This window comes from Acomys russatus, chromosome 5 (assembly GCF_903995435.1).
Source record: "Acomys russatus chromosome 5, mAcoRus1.1, whole genome shotgun sequence".
Classification (NCBI taxonomy): Eukaryota; Metazoa; Chordata; class Mammalia; order Rodentia; family Muridae; genus Acomys; species Acomys russatus.
The window spans coordinates 69,177,008-69,197,792 of NC_067141.1; the positions used below are offsets into that span (position 1 = coordinate 69,177,008).

A 20,785-nucleotide genomic window follows, 5' to 3' on the forward strand; every position below is an offset into this window, starting at 1 on the left:
ATGTGTGAGGAAACTTAACTGGTGACAACTAACTCTTTACGGTCACAGAGAACGGAGTTTCATATTTAAATCCGTTTGACTTCCAAAATTCTTTCAACAAACATAGCTCAGAACTTTCCAGTTCTAAGGCCAGGTCACAACCCACAGTAGACAAGTACTTGGGGTTTGTTTTTGACACAGGCAGACCTCATTAGTCTGTACCTGTGGATTTGGCATCTGGGGTAATTTAGAGATGTGCCAAATCTGTACACTTCTGAATAACATGATTGTTTGACAAATAAATGGTGTGAACGAGTTGTTGAGAGGAATACTTTGCACTACTTAGGAAAACAAGCCACATTCTGGGGAATCTTCGGCAGCCAGAACAGTTTCTGGTGCACTCAAGAAATGCGGAAGGCATAAACTTCAGGAGCACCCTACTTCCCACCAACTCTGCGTTAATTACCGACGATGTTTAGTTGTTCACAATAACAGCTCCAGAAGGGCTGCCCCCCAGGAAACCCCATGTTAGCTTGCATATGTTCAAGAAGCTGTTACATAGTTAAATAGGACTCCACTGCTAGTTCTTCAGGAATGAGACTGCATATATCAGAATCTTCACAAAGGCCTGCTGGTCTTCCCCCTCAACGAGACGCTATCCAGAAAAAAAAAAAAAAAAAAAAAAAAAAGAGCCGGGCGTGGTGGCGCAGGCCTTTAATCCCAGCACTTGGGAGGCAGAGGCAGGCGTATTGCTGGGAGTTCGAAGCCAGCCTGATCTACAAAGTGAGTCCAGGATGGCCAAGGCTACACAGAGAAACCCTGTCTTGAAAAACCAAAAAAAACCAACTTAGTTATTTAGTGCTCTGGAGGGTTATAAAAATAAGTACAAAATGCATAAAGAATGTTATCTATTCCAGCTCTTTCATTCTCTGCTTTGCTCCCTGCCCTCTCTCCCTCTTGGACAGGAGTCACAGAGAAAGGGGCTATGTGTTTCGGAGGTGGTTCATTTGATTTGTAGAGGTGCTGACTTTATTGGCTCCCAACTGCTTGGCATTATCAAATGCCACTTGAGCAGAGAGCTGGGCTGGGTTATTCATCTCTGAAAGTGAGGCCTTCAGGTTTATCTTGAGGAATAAAAACTTGGCCAAGAAGAGGGAATGTGTGTCGACAGGGTAAAAGCTAGAGAGAGCCGGCTTATGTTTCTCTTGTAACCAAGGCACTTTTATCTGTTTGAATTGCTTTTTTTTTTTTTCTTTTTGATTGTTTTGACTCTTTAGCTCGACCTGAGGAGATGGTAAACTCTGCCTTTCACTGCTCACTGTAAGCTTGATGAGTGCTTTTTTTTCTGTGTTTCTCAATGTAATACTGTAAATGAGGCCCCCTGATTCCATCAATTTTTAAGTAAGGTCTAATATCTTACTTGGACTATCTACCCATTCTTATTGGTAGACAATGGGGACCAGAGAGTTTGTTTACAATGCCACAGTACCTTTCTCTGTACTCATGTAGCGTGCATACTTAGGTGAGAGGGGAGTGGGAGATGGCAGGAGACACAGAGAGGACATTCAAGTGGAAATTACAGCTTCATAGAGACACAGAATCCCCAATAAATATCCTGTGGTACATCTTGCTACTGGGATTGTGTCTTTTCTCAGAAAAAGGCCTGCCAAACTTCATACCTATTGAATTCAGCATAACAGTCTCTGAGGATGTTGTCCGTGCTGTAAGCTACTTTTCTCTCATTGTTTCTCATATGGAGGGGATTTTATTCCACAAGTCTCCAAAGTAACTCAAAGTTATTTATGGCCATTTAGCATCACAAGCCAAGATACCGTTTTGATTAGACTCTCAATGTGAAGTGCTACAGTTCAAATGACAAACTGGTCAGCGTGTTTATGGCCCTCAGGGGCTGTTATTCCTTCGTCCACCTTGCTCTCTCTGGTCAAGCTGGCCACCCTGTAATGTCACAGACAATCAATCCCTAATGCACCTCTCCCTGCTTGCTCCTCAAAGTTAGAATATCTTTACTCTTGTTCACTGTCCCCAGTACTTCTGTGTTTTTCACTTTGTATCATACACACACACACACACACACACACACACACACACACACACACACACAGATATATATATATCCTATATCTTGGTCTCAACACTGTGGACTCATCTACAAGGTGATAACTGGACTAAAAGCTTCTCTAGCAGCCTTTAAACTCTGTATTAGAAGTGAAAGTGGCCTCTGCTATCCTGACCTGTAAAGCTAATATAAACCGATGGCCATTCATTCCAACTTCCTTAAAATTATTAGTTGTACAGTCACTTTGTATAGGGATCCTGGGTTTGTTTTTAACTGGGTAGGAAGTAAGAGTTCTTCACTAGGAACAATAAGCCTGGAAAGCACAGGAAAGAGAACTAGCATGAATGGAGCCACGCCCTGTCTGTAGACTGTGACCTTGTCTCCAAAAACATTAAATATAACAAAACAAAACAAAAAAAAAGGAACAATAATTCACTTCAATATATAGAGAGCTCATGAAATGCGAGGTTTGAGAGGCTGTTCACAAACCTCAGTACACAGATCATCTTCATGTATTCTGCAAATTTATAACTGTTGTCACTTTGCATGTGAATAAATAAAGGTTCAGCTGTGGTAAATCACCTGCCCAATCTCCTTCAGTCATAGCTCTGGACTGTCCCTCAGTCTGTCCAACTCCAGGGCCTATGTATTTAGTCCCATGGTTGTTTTGCTTACACAAATTTTTCTCTCATTTTAGAATGTTGTGAGAGAACTATCCCATGGGCACATCATGCTTCTAGGTCATTCTGAGAGAACTATCCCATGGGCACATCATGTTTCTAGGTCATTCTTGGGTGCCTCCACTCTGTTGCCATTCAGTGACTTCCTGTCCACGTGCTTGATCACTTTCACCACTAAAGATCTGTCTAATAACTAGAATATTTTTAAGCACTCATCCCTTCATCTGTCAAGTGGTCTTTGAGATTTAAAATATTCTAGGTGCTGGCCAATTCTTTGATGATTTAAAGGAAAGACATCAGACATCTGTCCTTTTTCATGTTTATTGTCTAGCAAGTTCTCTCCTGTGTCAAATTTTCATGCGTTCCAAGTGGCAGTCAAATGTGGAGGCTCTTGTGCTGGAGTATTTTGCTTATTTCTTCTTCTGATGCCAATTGTCAAATCATGACTCCTGCCTTCCCGGACTAAATTACAGATGTTAAGTGTCAAATCTGAAGAAAGTAGATGAAAGAACTGTGGTAAGAAAGAGAACACTTTCGTGGTCATTACTGCTTTGTGTTTGAGGTTGGGCTATTTTCATCCTTAAAACAGACTATCCCAGACAGAAGAGATGTGTGTTCTGAAAAAGTTAGGCATGCCACTATAATCAGAGAACTCACTTGACCGAAAGGAAATATACGTAAATGTCCCTTCTCATTTTTTTTCTTTTCTCTCACAGTGTGCATACTGTTTAAGTACTCTAATCCAGAGCTACACTCCCAGCTACATGTTATTTTTTTCCTACTACCTGACTAAATAGTACTCTCCCGGAAAGACAGTAGCCTATTGTACATCCCGTAATAACCCTGATTTGGACTGGAAAGCTTTTGTGTTCTCTGCCTCCAACCCTAGCTTTTAAAAGGCAGATTTTCTTCCGAAATCATTGTACATCATCACGATCACAATGGTTGAGTTTTCTCTTTTGAAGAAGAGTTGAATATCATGTGCAGAAACATAGCCTGCCTGCTGCATGCCTTTCATGGTGCATGACACGCCTTGCGTCAAGTAGCTTCACTGCCAACCACAGGCTTTGGCACTCTGCTGCCCTGAGCCATCATTATCCATTAAGCCAAAGTGCTCTTCGTCATCATTAATTAATTTCCCTTTCCCAAAGGAGCGGTGATGTTGTCCAATGCTGTCAGATTCCCTTTGATTACCCGCATGCAGATATACTACAAGTTACAGTTCTCAGACACACCCATCACATCTCTTCTGCTCTGGTCCATCATGCAGATATTCTTGTGTTACTCAACCCACATGCTCACTGAAGCATTCACGTTCTTTGGGTATAATGGGATTTTAGAACTTACGCATGTGTGTGTGTGTGCTTGTGCACATGTGTATGTGTGTGTGTATCCGCACATATACACTTCCTTCTACTAGGCAAAGTTGGCAGCTATATGTAACTATTGTCTGAATTTATATGTAACTTTGAGCTTGGTTCTGGAAATCTAGACATTACTCCAAAGCACTGATTACTTTTCCAGTGAGTTTTCCTCTCTGCTTTCTTCTGCCTGTCTGTTTTCACCCTCATCTGGGAAGACTGAGACGATTTTCGAAGATGCATCCTACCCTTCATCCCTGACACCACCGCACATCCACAATCAAGCACAAGAGCCTAACCTCTCAGGGGAGATGGGGTACACTGACATTGAAAATTCACATGCCCTTAGTTTTAAGTCCTAAGTTTCCTCTGTAACCTTGTGAAAGTGCCTGTGAACTCTCATCTTTATTTACTTGCAAGGAGAAAGTGACCATAGTCGCCCAAAATTTAACGGATGGGTCAAGTGAAAGAATTATGGAAAACTCTTTATACAGGGCTTTGCATGAGCACCCCAAAATATTAGCTATCATCAATAAATTTTGTCCAAACAAATCTATTTCTGGGAGTTTTCTCTTTAACCAAATATTCTGGCTCACCTTTCTTTACTTCCGTGAATAGAGAACATGTCAAATAGATCACTCACAGTATGAGAAAATTCTGGTATTTCTGCAACTAAACAGAGCACTTGGTCTCTAATATTTTGTTCATCACTTACGTTCCTCATTTCATATGCACATGTGGTTGCAGAGTTGAGAGCATAGCACTCGCAGCCAGATGGCAATGTGTGTGAAAGAAATGGTCGGTTGTAATAAAAACTGAGCTTTTTTTCACTGTGGTTATCACAAAGCTCTACTTGTGTATGTTTACTTGGCATGCAGTCCCATCTATACATTTACACACTGCACAGTTTGTATTTGCTAAAATGGATTCACAAGAATGCACATGCATGAATATCAAGTAACTGGTATGCAGAAGCATACAAAAGAATGGCATTCTCCAAGTGTGAGCAGACATGGCACTCCATGGATCCTGTCTCTGTGGCACCCACCCCGCATGATGCTCATCTCTGTGACTTATTAATTCACTTATGGATTCTCTTGCTTTTCACTTATCTCTAAGCACTCATCCTTCATTGCCATCCTACGGGGAAATTCACACTGGTTGAATTTCAGCTTCCTGCTAGCCAGAACAATCAGATTCAAGGGAGCATTTGTGCCAGGCCTCGTGTCCGCCAATATTCATTCTACCTAGGTAATCGGCAAATATGCCATTGCCGTTCTGCTCACATCAATTTCAACTCAAGTTGCTCTGAGCTGTCAAGCTAATAAAGCAAAGACACTTCTCTCCCCACCCCAGGATGCAGAACACCTTTGCATAATGCAGTCACATGGCTGCTCAAAGTGATGATGATAGGAGCCAACCGTTTCTGTACAGATAGACAACGGCAAGAGACATGAAGGGCAAATGCAGGATTAACAAAGAATGCAGTTGTGTCCAGGAGTCACCCTGCCTCTCCTCATCCCATACCTGATGCAACATTTGAATTCCTAAAGTCACTTGTGGGAAAAAATGGCTGCCAATAATTCATAGCAAAATCATTCCTGTCCATTTTATTCACCTGTTCCCTCATCAAGGAACCAGGGCTTATCATCTCTGTTTCCAAAGGAAAAGAAAATTAATCTAGAGAGGCCATTTTGAGTTGATTCGTACAAAAGAATAATCAGGAGGAGAAAAAAACCCTGAAATTGTGCTTTAAAAAGTTGTGAGGCAAAGGATCGAATTGGATCATGAAGGTGACACAGCTACCGTCACTACACATGGGCTAGCCCCTCAAAGATGCTTCTACCGTGAGGCCAGCTCGAGGCAAGAGAATGTGGCACATTTCAACAAAACTTGCTTCAAGTTGAAATGTTCATAGGACATTTATAAATGAGAAAAGGAATGCCGAAATTTATATTTATTTGTAAGACAAGTGCACAGTGTTAAAAAGATGTCATATGTTACTGTTAATTGCAGTATGGAAAGAAGCAGATATCTCCAGAGTTGGCAATGTGTTGGGCATTTAACAATGCTGGGTAGGTTTTAAGAGGACCAGAATAGAACATTAAATGGTATCTAGGCACACTATAAGATGATACTACATAATCTCGACTTTGTTAAACACATGGTATTTTAGGCATTATGGTACAGTTAGCAAGCACTAACTGACTTCATCCTTGGGGCAGTCTACTGGGTACTGTACTCTTCTCTGAATTCTAGACAAGGTTAGTTTGGCTTAGAAGGTGTGCGCTTGCCTTTAGAGTACATTCCAACAGGAGTAGCTGGCTGTACAACTTGCACTCGCACTCAGACAGCCTGGATTTTTAAAATGTCATGTTATAAATCAAACTTTATCTAGAATATCCTTGACACTAAATCTTTAAACTATGTAAATGCTTTACAGAATAAATATTCAATTGGAGGTTGTGCTACTGGGCACTACATCTATCTGAAGCATGAGATGAAAAGTGGGATAAAAAAATAACTTACATAAAGATGAAAAGATCTGCAGTATATTGTCTTAAGTTATATACACTGACTATATCCTATATTGGTCTGCCAAAATCTGAATTAGGCATACAGTTCCTTTTACTATTTATATTCAGGGTATGCAGCCTATGGGCTTGGTTTTGTGCTTACAAAATGAGGTTTAGCTGCATTGAAGAGATCGTTCTACATTCCTGAAGGAGAGGGAAAAAATAATACATCAAAAGGATGCCCATTTGAGCTTGAGTTCCCTAAGTGGGGTTGGTTTCTTTATTACTGAATAGAACACTGGTGCTTCTTGTTTTACAAACAACTTGACCCAGTGTCAGTGTCTCTATGACTGCACATGTTTGAATCATTTCAGATATTATTTCAAGTAAAATTTAGCTCTATGGCTGCGTTTCTCTAACCTGAACATTTTTTTAAAAATAACTGATTCTAACTCATTCTCAATCCACCATTGTGCATCCAGACTGACTAAAAGTTGTAATTAGTTCCATAAGGATAGCTTATTTTATATCTACAATGCCTTAAAGGGAAACTCAACCACGAACAACACTAATTGTCCTTATTGCCCCAGCAGCCACCAGATTCTAGTAGCTCCCTATCCGGGGGTGGAGGGGTGGGGAATTCTCAAGCCCCCTTCCTGACCCATGCTAGGATTTTCTCTGGTTTGATATTATGCAAGTCTTATGCATGCATGCAACAGCCTGCCCTGTCGTGTCCAGGAAACACTGTTTTACTATGATCATTTACTACCACTGGTACTTATAATCTTCCTGCTCTGTCTTCAACAATGACTCCTGAGCCTTGGAAGGAAGGTGTGTGAAATATTAAGTCTGTTTTCTAAAGAAATTAAGTAATATACCATATCCTATCAGGAAAACCTGAACCGTTGTGTTTCTATAAGAGTAGAAAAGTCAGCTGCAGTGACGGCTCAGAGGTTGAGAGCACTAACTGCTCTTCCAGGGATCTTGAGTTCCATTCCCAGAAACCACATGGTGGCTCATAGCCATCTATGATGTGATCTGATGCCCTCTTCTGGCCTGCAGGTGTAAATACAGGCAGAGCACTGTATACATAATAATAAGTATTTTCTTTTAATAGTAGAAAAGTCTGTACACATAGTAATACCATGGAAGTTAACAAGAATGTCACCAGTCAGTCTGGGTGTTGCTATCCTCCAGAACTACATATGCTTGGTGACATACCTCATAGAGGTCGATCATGACATTGCCTTCAGGGCCTCTGCTGCTCTGGACATTCTCCAAGGCCAGCGTGAAGTAGACACCACGTGTGTCGGAGATGTAGAGATTGTACGTGTCATTCTGGTTCCATTCTTGAACTGCTGCAAACACTTGGTTCTCATCTGTGCTAATGACATGCATGTCCTGAAAAACAAACAAACAAACAAACAAACAAACCACAAGGCAGTGAAAAGGGAAGAAGGCTTGTCTATATTAACCTGGCGTGCGTCCAAAGAGAGTGGATGAGGAAGAGCGTTGAGAGAATGCATAGGGAGAGGTAGAGAAAGTTCCTTTCACATATCTGAAGATGACAGATAAGTGTTAACCATGTATTTGCTCTGTCACTTGGGGGGTTAAAGAGTGAGACCCTATCCATGAACTCTAGATAGCAGGAGCATGTCCTTCACAGGGCAGTACAGATAAAACCAGCAAGTCCTAAATAATGTAGTAATGTTCCCCTTAGTGGAGGTTTCACCCATGGTTAAGTGTTTCTCTTAAGGAGTTGGTCTGTCCCTTTTGTTATTTACAAAAGATCAGGCAGGCGTGGTGGTGCATACCTTTAATCCCAGCACTCGGGAGGCAGAGGCAGGAGGATTGCTATGAGTTCAAGGACAGCCTGGTCTACAAAGCGAGTCCAGAAAAGCCAAGCCTACACAGAGAGACCCTGTCTCAAAAAACAAATAAAAAAGATCAATTTGGCTTCTTTAGTATTTAAGTATTCATGCACTAATGTGCTCAAGAGCAGGTTCCTGCAAATGTTTTCTGTCTGGCGGAGGAAATTAATTATGGAAATTATCCTTAAGTTCACTTCTTCATCCATGTGGACAAAGCTTCCTTGGGTCTTAAGTTATAACAGGATAGAAATCAAAATCTTTAAAATCTTTGAACAACCACTTTTCATTAATGTTTCCTTCCCTCAGAATTTTATAATCCTCGGTTTCTGGCCAGTTGTCTCAAATGTAAGCTGACCCTCGCATAGCCAATTCCTATCCTTGAGCTTTGGTGTGAATTTCTGCAAGAAGGAGCTTCTGGTGGACTTTCATAATAGATCTGAGGACATAATTCTGGGGGGCAACAGTCACTCATCTACACAATCATCCTTTGTAATCTATTGTGTAGATTTGATACTTGTAGATAATAGCTACATTACGAACATTAATTGTCATCTTGTCAAGAACTACCTTGGAGATGAGACTTTGGTAATGTCTGTGAGTGGTTCTCTTGGTTGGGTCAATTGAGTTAGGAAGATACACTCTGGATAGGAATAGCACTAAGGGCTCTGTTCCAGACAGAATAAAAAGTGGAGCCACGTGGCGGAACACAGATATCCATCTATTTCTCCTTCCTGAAAGCAGATGCAACATGACCTTATGTCCTGTTGCAACTATTCCTAACCCTGAGTATCCTTGAACTGTGAACCAAAATAAAGCCTTTCCCCTTTAAGTTGTTTTTGTCAGGGTATTATATCAAAGCATCAGGAAAAGTAACTAATGCATTCTTGAAAATACAGCTCTGCTAAGCGGCTTGGTCAGAGTTGCTTAGAGAGATAGAGATTTCTATCCTATTATAAGTTAAGACCCATGGAAGGTTTGTCCACATGGATGAAGCAGTGAACTTAAAGATAATTTCCATAGCTAATTTCCTCCACCAGACAGGAAACTCCTTAGTTAACATGATAAAATGACAGTGACTACATGAGTTCACAAATAAACCTCCCTTTATCTATATGTAATTTCATGAAATATTTAAAAGATGATGTCAGGCATAAAGATTTGATATACTTGTATTTATTTCACCTTTCCACAACCCCTTATTAAGAAAATGTGTTCCTGTGGTTTCACTGGTTCCCATGATTCTAGACCAGTGTAGACTCTTATGTGCAGATATACTTGAAGACCTTGCAATGTCTTTGCTATAGGACCCGAGCATTATTGATTTTAATATATTTGTAATGGGAGTGGAAGCTTCTTTTCTAGAACCTTCTTAATCTTATTGGTAGTATGATTTATTCATCTCCTGGTTTTTTTTTTTACTTATTTGTTTGTTTATAAGATAGGGTCATTCTATGTAGCCAGCTATGTAACCATGTTGGCTTTGAAATCACTACGTCATTTAAGCTGGCCTCAAACTAATTTTTAACATGTCCTTTTATATTTATGTAAATGTATAGGGTGTACATCTCTGTGAGTATATACCATATACATGCGGGTGCCCCTGGAGACCAGAGAAGGCATCAGGTACCATGGAGCTGGGTTAGAAATAGTCATGAGGTACCTGATACAGGTGCTAGGAAGCCAACTCAGGTCCTCTGGAAGAGCACAACAAACTCTTACCCTCTGAGTCATCTCTCCAGCGCTTGGACTCAAACCACTAGTTATCCTGCCTCTGCCTCCCAGAGGGTGTGGTTATTATTGGTTTATCCTACCATGCATGGTGTCAAACTATTGAATTAATGCTGAACTAAAGGGTTTTATTGCTCATAGACACCCACGAGTCATTGAAGTATTAGTGAATTCCTCTTAGTCTCTAAAGACATTACACTGATTGAAGTTTACTTTCTTCTTAAACTACAGGACTAAGTTTTTTCAATACATCACTAAGGATATTTTATTCTAAGTGACAAATTGGGGAAAATATTGTTTTGAATCTAAGCTCTTTATTTTTTAAAAAATGAATAAAAGAAAAAGTAATAAAATCCAGATATCCAAGGTTTCTAAGAAAGTTAGTGATGGATCCAGGTCTGAAATTTGGTTTCCTGTTACGAATCAAGCATCCTTTGCACCCCCTGCATCGTGGTACCCATCCATCTTGCACTATGGAGACAACAAGATCCATAATAATAATAATATTACCTCGCTTTTATAGAGTATCTGTCCTCCAAAACACTTGAGGCACTTTTGTACGTATTGCCTCATCTATCTCACTGGAGTCACTCAGAATAGGCTCCAGGTAACTCTGGGAAAGGAAGCCTGTAGTTTCAGTGCCACTCCGCCTAACAGGTCATGTACTCTCACTTGTGTTGGCAACGCGTAACCATCACTCATCCTTGCTTTTTCTTTACCATTATTAATTGTTTAAACACAGCCTGGGGCAACACTCTGATCTTTCAACATCTGATACAACGGCAATAGCTGATTAAAGAAATCGGAGCGGAAGAGGGCTGATGTGCCTTTGTTCCTTAGGTCAGCATGAAGCTGTGTTCCATTGCAGGTGCAGCCCTGGCTCAGAGAGGAGGCCGTGTAACCCAGCACCTTTGAGGCAAATCACTCAACCCATACTGAGGCTTCTTTTTGAAGGTATAATAGGATTATAATGAAGCTTCTCTTTGCTTTACATAATAAACACCCACCTGAACCAAATAATCCATTTAACTCGATACACTAGCTTGCATGTTTGTAGTAGCAAGCAAAATTAATCAATGCATTTTACTCTGAGAACTCACATGAAGCTAAGTCATGGGACATGAACATCTGGGTTGGCAGGGGAGGCCGTGGGGTAGATGGCCAAATCGGCATCAAAGGGTACTTTGCCTTCCAGATTGTCTAGAGGTCACTGGGGACAGATGCCAACAGTGATCTTTGTAATGACTATGAACAAGCAATGTAAAATACCTGTCTCCCAGTCTCCAGCAGTATATGAACAAAAGACTCTTTGATTTTAAAGTAGCATTTCTAGGGCCCCTTAGGCCAGTAAGATCTTCCTCTTCTTCCACATTTTCGTAGCACATCAAATTTTTAACATTTTAACAATAGAAGTCATCATTTACTTGGCAGTGTATAAAATCTTTTAAAATAAAAGTAATAAAACACACACACAAAAAAAAAAAAAAAAACACTAGAGTGAATGATAGGAAATTTGATTTCTAACCTCACCTGTATGGCAAATAGACTTTGGGTTTTGCTGAGATTATTTTGCACAGAATACACTGACCCAGGAGTGAGCATGTGGCAAACAGCTAAGATCTGCAGTCCCCAACTTAGGCTCCACTTTGCCTGCCTCTTGAACCGGGGCATCTTGCTGCTGCGCTGGGTATAAATCTTGCTTTTAAAGTTACAAATCCTTCACATTGTCTTCTTCAGTTTTTGGTGAATGAATCAAAATTCACTTCAGTAATCAGCTCAGGAGGGTCCCTGTGCTTTGTATTTTTGTTTTGTTTTGACTTGCTTTTCCTAGTTGGTATCTCCCTCTGGAAATGTCCTAGGAGACCATCAAGGAAAAATTTTAACAGGTCTAACCCTTCCTCTTACATTTGGGTTTTGCTTAATGTACATGAGCAGCCTGACTTTAATGCTTTGCCTGACTTTAACGTTTTTCACTCTTATCTTATTGAGGTAGAAAGAAGGCAAACCAAGACCAAGATCAGTTCGCTACGTGTGTGACATTACAAGCCGTCCCACGCAACATCATCATCAGTCACCTCCTATTAGCTGAGAACAATCACAACTAGTAACATGAGCCTGTTTCTCTGAAACTCCTGGTGTACTTCAGTGTGTGTTTGACTCTAACACCCAGGAGTTTATTAAAACAAACAAAAACAAAACAAAATCAAACAAACAAACAAACAAAAAACCTACCAACTTTTACTGTTACAGTAAGTCAAAAAATTTTGCCCGGAAATGCCAGCACAAGCAGTTAGCCTAGCTTTCCTATGAGAGGCCAGCCGTGTCCTCAGTGCTACCTCTGATACTGACCATCATAAACAGCACTGGGCCTGTAGCTGGCGCTGCTTCAATAGGTTGCAAAAATGTAAGAAAATACAAAAGAAAGATGAGACCTCATTCAAATTAAATTTCATTATATTCTTTGTTCAACTTAGAACTTTCAAAGTTGAGTTACAGTCCTATTTAAATCTGTGTGACCCCTTTCTTATGTGCCCCTCATATCTCCTTTGCTCTAAAATTAAGCCAAAATAGATTAAATTTGGATCATTTAAAATACTGGTGCTTTGGGTTGGCCCTTCCCCCAAAACATACGTCATCTAATAACTGCTAAAGTATGTGAAAGGGCCAGTCCTGCTGATCCAAAGCTGAAGGATCCGCATGACACAGAGTGACAACAGGCTAACTGGTCTCAGTATTGATGCTGTTACAGAAGCCAGAGACCTCGAGCCAAACCAATGACTCATTCCAATAAACATTTGCAATAAAAGACGAATGGACAGAGGGATACACTGTGGGATACATTGACACACTGCAGCTTCAAGATGAGATGTTTCCTATGCTTTGTTTTGCTTTGCTATGCTTGTGTTTTGTTAGTCTGTGTATTTTTTAATTTAGGGAGAAGTTTCAAGGGTGTAGAGCAGATATGAGGAGTCACGGAGATGAGTGGGACTGGGGTGCATGATGTGAAACTCAAAAAGAATCAATAAAATTAACATTAAAAAATCCCACAGAAAGAGATTGCTAATAAGCGTCTTTGAAAGCTCACATCATCTCTTTTCCACCAGGTGGCGCTCCATATTAACACAGTGTTCCAGAGTTTGTGGAAAGAGCCCGGGGAAGTGAGTGATGGAGGGTCTCTCACTTCTACTTTCCACTGTTGTCAAAAAGGAGTGGTTTGGGCAGTCTGAACATTCTTCTGCGCCTCAGGTCTCTAAAGATAACCAATTTCCTAACTCCCACAGAGAACAACTGCCATGCTACAACATAAATTTAATTGTTTTTTTTTTTTTCCTGTTTTTTTTTTTTTTTAACAAACATTCTCCTTGGGAAAAGTTAATATTGAAAGGCAAAAACGAGGCTACTATTAATTTACCCAGATGCCCCTACGGCGAGAATTCCAAAGGAAGAAAGAGTATAGGAAAAGGTCCCACAGAGAAAGGGAACAGAATTACCAAACAGGACGTGGACCAGCTAGATGCAGAGATGGGGCTGAAGGAACAGAGATCTCACCAGGGAGGCAGGCAGCAATCTTGAGAACAGGGGGGAAACAGACTGGAGCTGAGAGGAGAGCTGTGAAAGGAAAACAACAAGCTAGTGTGTACCTTGGGCAAAGCGTATTTCGGAAGCTTCATTTGAGCAAACGCGCTTCTTCGGTAGGACACGTAGTAATGTGGTCTTCCTCCGGATGTGAGCTGCATGATGGAAAAAAGGTGGTAAGAGGAGCTGCTGGAAACATTTGGAGCCCCAGGAGGGCAGGTACGCGAACGAAGCGGGTGCCTTTCACACAACACCAGCAAACGCCCCCCAGAGGACACCTAGCAAGAGTTACATTTACCAGAAAAACAGCTTACACACTGTACAGGGCTGCTCAGAGGCCCAACACCCACCATATAATAGACAAAAATAGTAGTTTGCAAATTTGCACCATGGGGATGCAGAGACGACTCAGTGGTTAAGAGCACTTATTGTTCTTCCAGAGGACCAGGGTTCGATTCCCAGCACCCACAGTGCAGGTCACCACCATCCATAACTCCAGTTCCAAGGGATCTGGCTTCCTTTTCTGCTCTCCAGTGCTAGGAATCTAGTTCATAGACATAAAAGCTCCAAAGGAAAAACACTGATACATATAAAAGCAAATTTTATATAGGTACATATACATATTGATAGATAATAGGTAGATAAGATAGAGATAGATAATAGATAGACAGATAGATAGAAGATAGATGTTAGATATATAGATTATAGATAGATAGATAGATAGATGATAGATAGATAGATAGTTGATAGATGTATGTGAAGAATCATCTCAACTCTCTTCTTCCCAGCACTAGAAAGCTCAAGAGAGAGTAGCTCACTGTTCTTCAGCAATTCAGCCTTTCAGCCTCAAGGCCTTGCCATATGGGTGGTCATGTAGAGCTAGAAGGAAATACCCCAAGTTCAGAGGAGAAGGGAAATCTCATCTCCATGCCCAGAGTTCCTATTTGATGCCTAAGTGTGTGTCCAGGCATGTTAACAGAAAGCCAGGACAGGGTTCGGTCCCAAATTAATTCTAGGTCTTTATCCCAGAAGAAAAGCATGGAAACTGGCCCTGGTTTGGCCAAAGCAGGTCAATGAATCCTGAAGGGTTTGCAGGACAGGAAGGAGTGTGGTTTTCATCCAGACTTGAAGACCGTGCGGGGCAGAGTGGAAGGCACCTCTGTCAATGTAGAGCAAATCGTGACCTATTTATTAAGCATTTGCAGTTTAATGTCACTGGAGTTTGCATACCTAGAATATCAACAAAGCCTGTGATAAATGTTAATCAGACACAGGGGAGTGACGGGAAGACACACTGTGTGTGGGAGTGACGGGAAGACACACTGTGTGTGGGAGTGACGGGAAGACACACTGTGTGTGGGAGTGACGGGAAGACACACTGTGTGTGGGAGTGACGGGAAGACACACTGTGTGTGGGAGTGACGGGAAGACACACTGTGTGTGGGAGTGATGGGAAGACACACTGTGTGTGGGAGTGACGGGAAGACACACTGTGTGTGGGAGTGATAGCATGCAGGAGGTTACCCATATAATCCTAAATGTAGATCTGATGTTAATTTATATGCCAGATATGTGGATTATAAACTTGCCAGAAACCAGAGAAGGGGTCCTGAGAGCATTACTGATAGAGCAATAAATTGGACAGAACCAATACATGCAACCATTGGACTGTTACCCAAAATTATCCGAGTATTCATTACATACTATGTTGAAGAGGAAGAAACTAGGATGTGGGAAACATTTCAAAATGAGCTAGGTTGATGCTCAGTCATTTTTGGGTTTTTGTTTTGTTTCATTTTGTTTTAATGCACAATATTAAATTTATTTTTTTTCTTCAAATAAACTTGGGTCTAGAGTGTACTAGTACTGTATTATATATGCACATATACATTTACATTTATATGCATTCTTAGCAATTACACTTTCGCCACTCTTACCTTGCAAAGTAATAACATGATTTTTAGACAAATTCGCCGGAGAGACAATTATCTTAATCATTTGACTAAAAATTGTCTTAAGCACTAAACGATGCAGTGCGTGATTACTACCTGTCTCTTGTCACTAATCCTGAAATCTCAACTTCTCAAGTATTTTCCCACTATTCTTAGGATGAAGAAATTGTCTCTTCTGTGTTGCCCTGGGAACTGCAGTGGCTCTTGACCATACCAGGAGATGATTCTTACTGGACTTCTGCCCTGTCTGTGCCTGTTCCCTCCATCACACACATTCTTTCATGTTCTTTCCTTTAGAAGTGACATTGAAGAGGGAATGATACAGAGAGATGGACATAGCATCTCCATTCATTTAATGACTCAAGTTTATGTGGGGGATGGGCAAATAGAAGTATAGCTCTCTCCTGGGTTGAGGTATCACTTTCTAGATTGGTCAATAAGTTCTTATAGATAGTACCTGAAGAATAGCCCGTCCACCCTCCACCCTGCTTTCCTCTCCTTCCTCTTCCCTCTTCTGCCTTCTTACATCTTTTCCTCCTTCTCTTCTTCCTCTCCACCCCATTTCTTTCTTCCTTTGGGAGGTATGCGGGCAGGCAGGAAGATTATACCCAGACAGAGACTAGAAGCACCCTGAGCCACTGAGCGGAAATGTGGCTTTTCTTACCTGAACAAACACATAGTCATCCTGAACAATCAAAGAGTCGGGGTCAATGTAGCCTGGGAAAGGCTTATTTCTGTTGGCTTCTGTGCAGTTTTGCATCCGGCAAGTTAGGTATTGTGAGTCTGGAAAGAGAGGAGACGGAAGCTTTAGACACTAAGTACATATTTTGTATTTCTCTTAGAATCTGGATGTGTTTAAGCCAGCCGCATGAGCTCCCCGAGTGCCCACTCAGACTCATTCTGTTACAGTGCCAGCAAAGCACTCTCTCCTGGAGTGTCCACCAAGTTTGGTTACAGAATTCTTCTTTAGCTTTTCTCTTCCAAACTCCCCCCAAAAAGATTGTAAAAACCGACAACAAGACTTGTGATTTTGTAACTCTGCTTTCATCTGTATCAGAATTTACCTCTTTGTTGAAAAGCAGGGAAATACACTTGCGTGCAGTATTTTTAAAATGTCAGGTAGGAGTCCCGCTGGAATGAATAATATGACTCTTAGTGTGAGATAAAGGTGCTTGTTTGTGGTTTGAAAATGAAACACAGTAGTGACATCTCCAATTGGAAGCTTTGTTCTCGGTCTAGAGGGGAGGAAATTCAGGCCCAAATATGCAGCTGAGACTGCACAGTGGCCAATAAACATGGCCTTGGTAATGATGATTCGTTTTTCTTTTTATGTTGTATTTATTTTTAAATATATTTTATTAATTTGTTCATATTACATCTCAATTGTTATCCCATCCCTTGTATCCTCCCATTCCTCCCTCCCTCCCATTTTCCCCTTACCCCCCTCCCCTATGACTGTGACTGAGGGGACCTCCTCTCCCTGTATATGCTCATAGGGTATCAAGTCTCTTCTTGGTAGCCTGCTATCCTTCCTCTGAGTGCCACCAGGCCTTCCCATCCAGGGGACATGGTCAAACATGGGGCACCAGAGTTTCGTGTGAAAGTCAGACCCCACTCTCCACTCAACTGCGGAGAATGTCCTGTCCATTGGCTAGATCTGGGTAGGGGTTCTAAGTTTACTGCACGTATTGTCCTTGGCTGGTGTCATAGTTTGAGCAGGACCCATGAGTCCAGATTCGCCCGGTAATGACCATTCTTAAGTTGTCTCATTCCCTATTGCTGGACACATGTCACATTAGAGGGGCTCTGGCCTCTTTGAAATCCTGTTATGGCAGTATTTACTTCAAACGCCACATTAAAACATAAAACAACACTGGAGTACATTCAAACCCTTCTCTGACCATCAGAGCCACTTTCTGCCCCTGATTTTGTATCTGTCTCTCTTACACCGGCCATGACTTTTCTAATCTCTAATTTATGTTGAGGAGCATGTGCAACCTGCCCTCGGTGTTAAAGACTTTCCATATACACTCACTTTGTTTCAAATTCTCCTTCCTGGAGAATTTTACCAATGTTACCATATTACCAATTCTCATTTCAATGCACTTCTACTTCTGAAGACCTTCCATGATTACTCCCTAAAGTAAATGTAGATGCTATATCAATAAAATTTCGTGTGTGTGTGTGTGTGTGTGTGTGTGTGTGTGTGTGTGTGTGTGTTTCCTCTCTGCTATATCGCTAAGTCCTAATACCAATCTTGGCACACTGTAGGCAAAAAGGAATACTCTTTGAAACACACCTGCTTATTTGAATGTATGCTTTTGTATAAAAGTGAGGTCATTTTACTTGTTTTTGGGTGCTTAATAAGTTGGGACATCAATTTCTAAGATTTTTAAACAGAAAAAGGAGAGATTCTCCCAAAGAAAATATTAGGAGTGCATCATTTAAAAGAAGTGGGGATAGGCAACAGTATTGTATCGTAGGTGGATATAAGGCTTTACAAAAGACTTCTCTGAAGATTACCAAGGAACTTCCCAAGAACATCTGTATGGGAGAGACTGAGTGCTCCTGAATTCTGGAAGAAGGCTCATTAGAGGGCAGCATGCACATGTGGATCAGCTGACCCCTGGCTGACAAAGTTTCTGGAAGACTCAGAAAAGAGAGAAACAAGTTCTACTTGCAATCTTCCTCCACTGAGTGTTATGCCAGCACAGGGCAGTTACCCAGTCTAAAACCCCACGGTGTCTCAGTGAGACCCGAAGTGGAGAGGAAGACCTACACCTGCCCTTCCCATCTCCTTCCCTTCAGACCTTCCTTCCATGGTTCCCTTAGTGAACACAAATCAGTATCTTTCTTTCTCCTTAAAAAAACAATCATTGGGACTTGTCTTTTTCCGGAACATTCTTCCGTATTCCAAACAAAATCTTTACTTCACAATTTCACAGTCCAATAGACCATTTTGCAGACGTGAAGTGCCCTCCACATTTTTTAAAGGTTGCCGGGACCACAGAGGAGATGGAGGTTTCTTTCTGTGAGACCTGGGCTTTGGTTCTCGCTGTGGCGGTGTACTGGCTGCACAGCTCAGATGAAATCACCCCATCAGCCCCAGGTTTGCATTCTTTAGCTAGCAGGAGAAATAAAAGTGTCAGCCACTGAGTCTATTGCCACTACACAGGACTAATTAATATGAGGTTTAATAATAAATATTTTATGTTTTGAAATATAAACCTCAGTAGATGTCAATCCTTATGATTAATCATTTTCTTCCTTTTTATTTTTATTTTTGTTTTGTCACAGTGATAGAGTCTGTTTGAGGGACATACTCAGTCCTTTAAAAGACAGTTTACACTGACCTTAGCTATTCCAACAAGATGCCTGCACGAGCTTTTTGTGTGTACCCTGGCACATGTGATTCTTCTATATTTGCTGGAAAAGCCAACACTGCATTTGCCACCTCGTCCTTCCTCTATGAAGAAGCTCCTACATGTGACGACTAATCCTCTTGGGTCTAAACCCACACTGGACATTCCTAATTCACTCCACATTGGCTGGCTTAGAATGGGGCATTTAAATCTAGTGCTGCTAGGTGAAAAGTGAGGGTTGGTACCAGAGATAGAGAAGGAGACTTACCTGCCTCTGTATAACATGCTCTGAATTTTTTTCTAGACAGAGTTTCTCTGTGTAGCCTTGGCTGTCCTGGAATCACTTTGTATACCAGGCTGGCCTCAAACTCACATTAATCTGCCTGCCTCTGCCTCCAGAGTGCTGGGATTAAAGGCCTGAGCCACCAGGCCCAACTTTCTAATTTTCCTCTTATCTGAAGAAACCAGCAGCACAGCCCAACTAACTTACTGATTGTGACCAGACTGAGAGGACCTGGTCCCTGATGACATCATTAAGCTATCAAGTGTACCAACTTTACCATTGTCCTACTGCTGCTGTGTGGAATGGTGAATAAAGAACTGCCCATAAAGTGGATTAAATCAAATGGGCTTCTAATGAGAGCATGACTTCCATTGTGGTGTTAGAGCTGGCACTGAATAAGGACTCCTGGATAAATATGCACCATCATTTTGGTTATAATATTATCTGCAAATGTTCTTCAAGATCCCAATCTCAAGCCAGATGTGGTGGCGCGTGCCTTTAATCCCAGCACTGGGGAGGCAGAGGCAGGCAGATCGCTATGAGTTCAAGGCCAGCCTGGGCTACAAAGTGATTCCAGGACAATCAGCGCTAACACAGAGAGATCTTGTCTCAAAAAACAACAAAAAATGAACGAACAAACAAATAAACAAAACAAAACAAAAATATCTCAATCTCTTCATCGAAGATCCTAAGCAAACGCCAGATGAAAAATGTAAGCATATATATGATATTTGTAGTTCATTTACGTATAAATTGTAAATCTGCAATGAGCAAAGAAAACAAAGGGACATTTGTCAAGACCTATACTAGTGGTTGTCAACTTTCCTAGTGCTGTGACCCATTAATACAGTTCCTCATATTGTGGACACCCTAATCACAAAATTATTTTTGTTGCTACTTCCAAACTATAATATTCCTACTGTTACAATTCATAATGTAAATATCTGTGTTTGCTGACGGTCTTAGCCGACCCCGGTGAAAGGGTCATTTGAACCCCAAAGTGGCCAGAACCCACAGGTTGAGAAGTGTTGGTCTATAGGCTAAACATTCTAAAGGATGTTCACAGGTATATAGTACAGTGAATGGTCACAGCACTCCAGATGATGATCTATCAATGCTTTTCAGGTAGAGAGTAAAAATGGCGGTTTATAAGACAGTAGCACGTTGGTTGGGGAGATTTGGCTGGCTTGCCTCCAACTTTGCTTCACTTTCCTTATGTTACATGAGACCCTCCATATGTCTGGAACTGACTTTTATGAACTAGGCTTTTGTGTCTTCTACCTAAGTATCAATGAGTACATCTACACACAAAATGAAAACAATCATGAAAGTCATGCTGTTCTGCAGTACTTTTGTAATGTCGAGCAAAATGCATAAGCCCTTGGAGCTCAGGTTCATTT

The 20,785-nt window shown here is 41.2% G+C and overlaps 1 protein-coding gene across 3 annotated transcripts in view; it reads right to left on the reverse strand.

Annotated features, from left to right (window-relative positions):
• Window positions 1–20,785, reverse strand: part of Sorcs1 (sortilin related VPS10 domain containing receptor 1) — a 503,013-nt gene that overhangs the window by 114,057 nt on the left and 368,171 nt on the right. For all 3 annotated transcript variants that reach the window (XM_051146761.1, XM_051146762.1, XM_051146763.1), the window contains exons 7-9: window positions 16,405–16,523; window positions 13,854–13,943; window positions 7,835–8,014 (exon numbers count right to left, since the gene is read on the reverse strand). In XM_051146761.1, coding sequence (XP_051002718.1) covers window positions 7,835–8,014; window positions 13,854–13,943; window positions 16,405–16,523 — 389 coding nt within the window. The remainder of the gene's footprint in view (window positions 1–7,834; window positions 8,015–13,853; window positions 13,944–16,404; window positions 16,524–20,785) is intronic.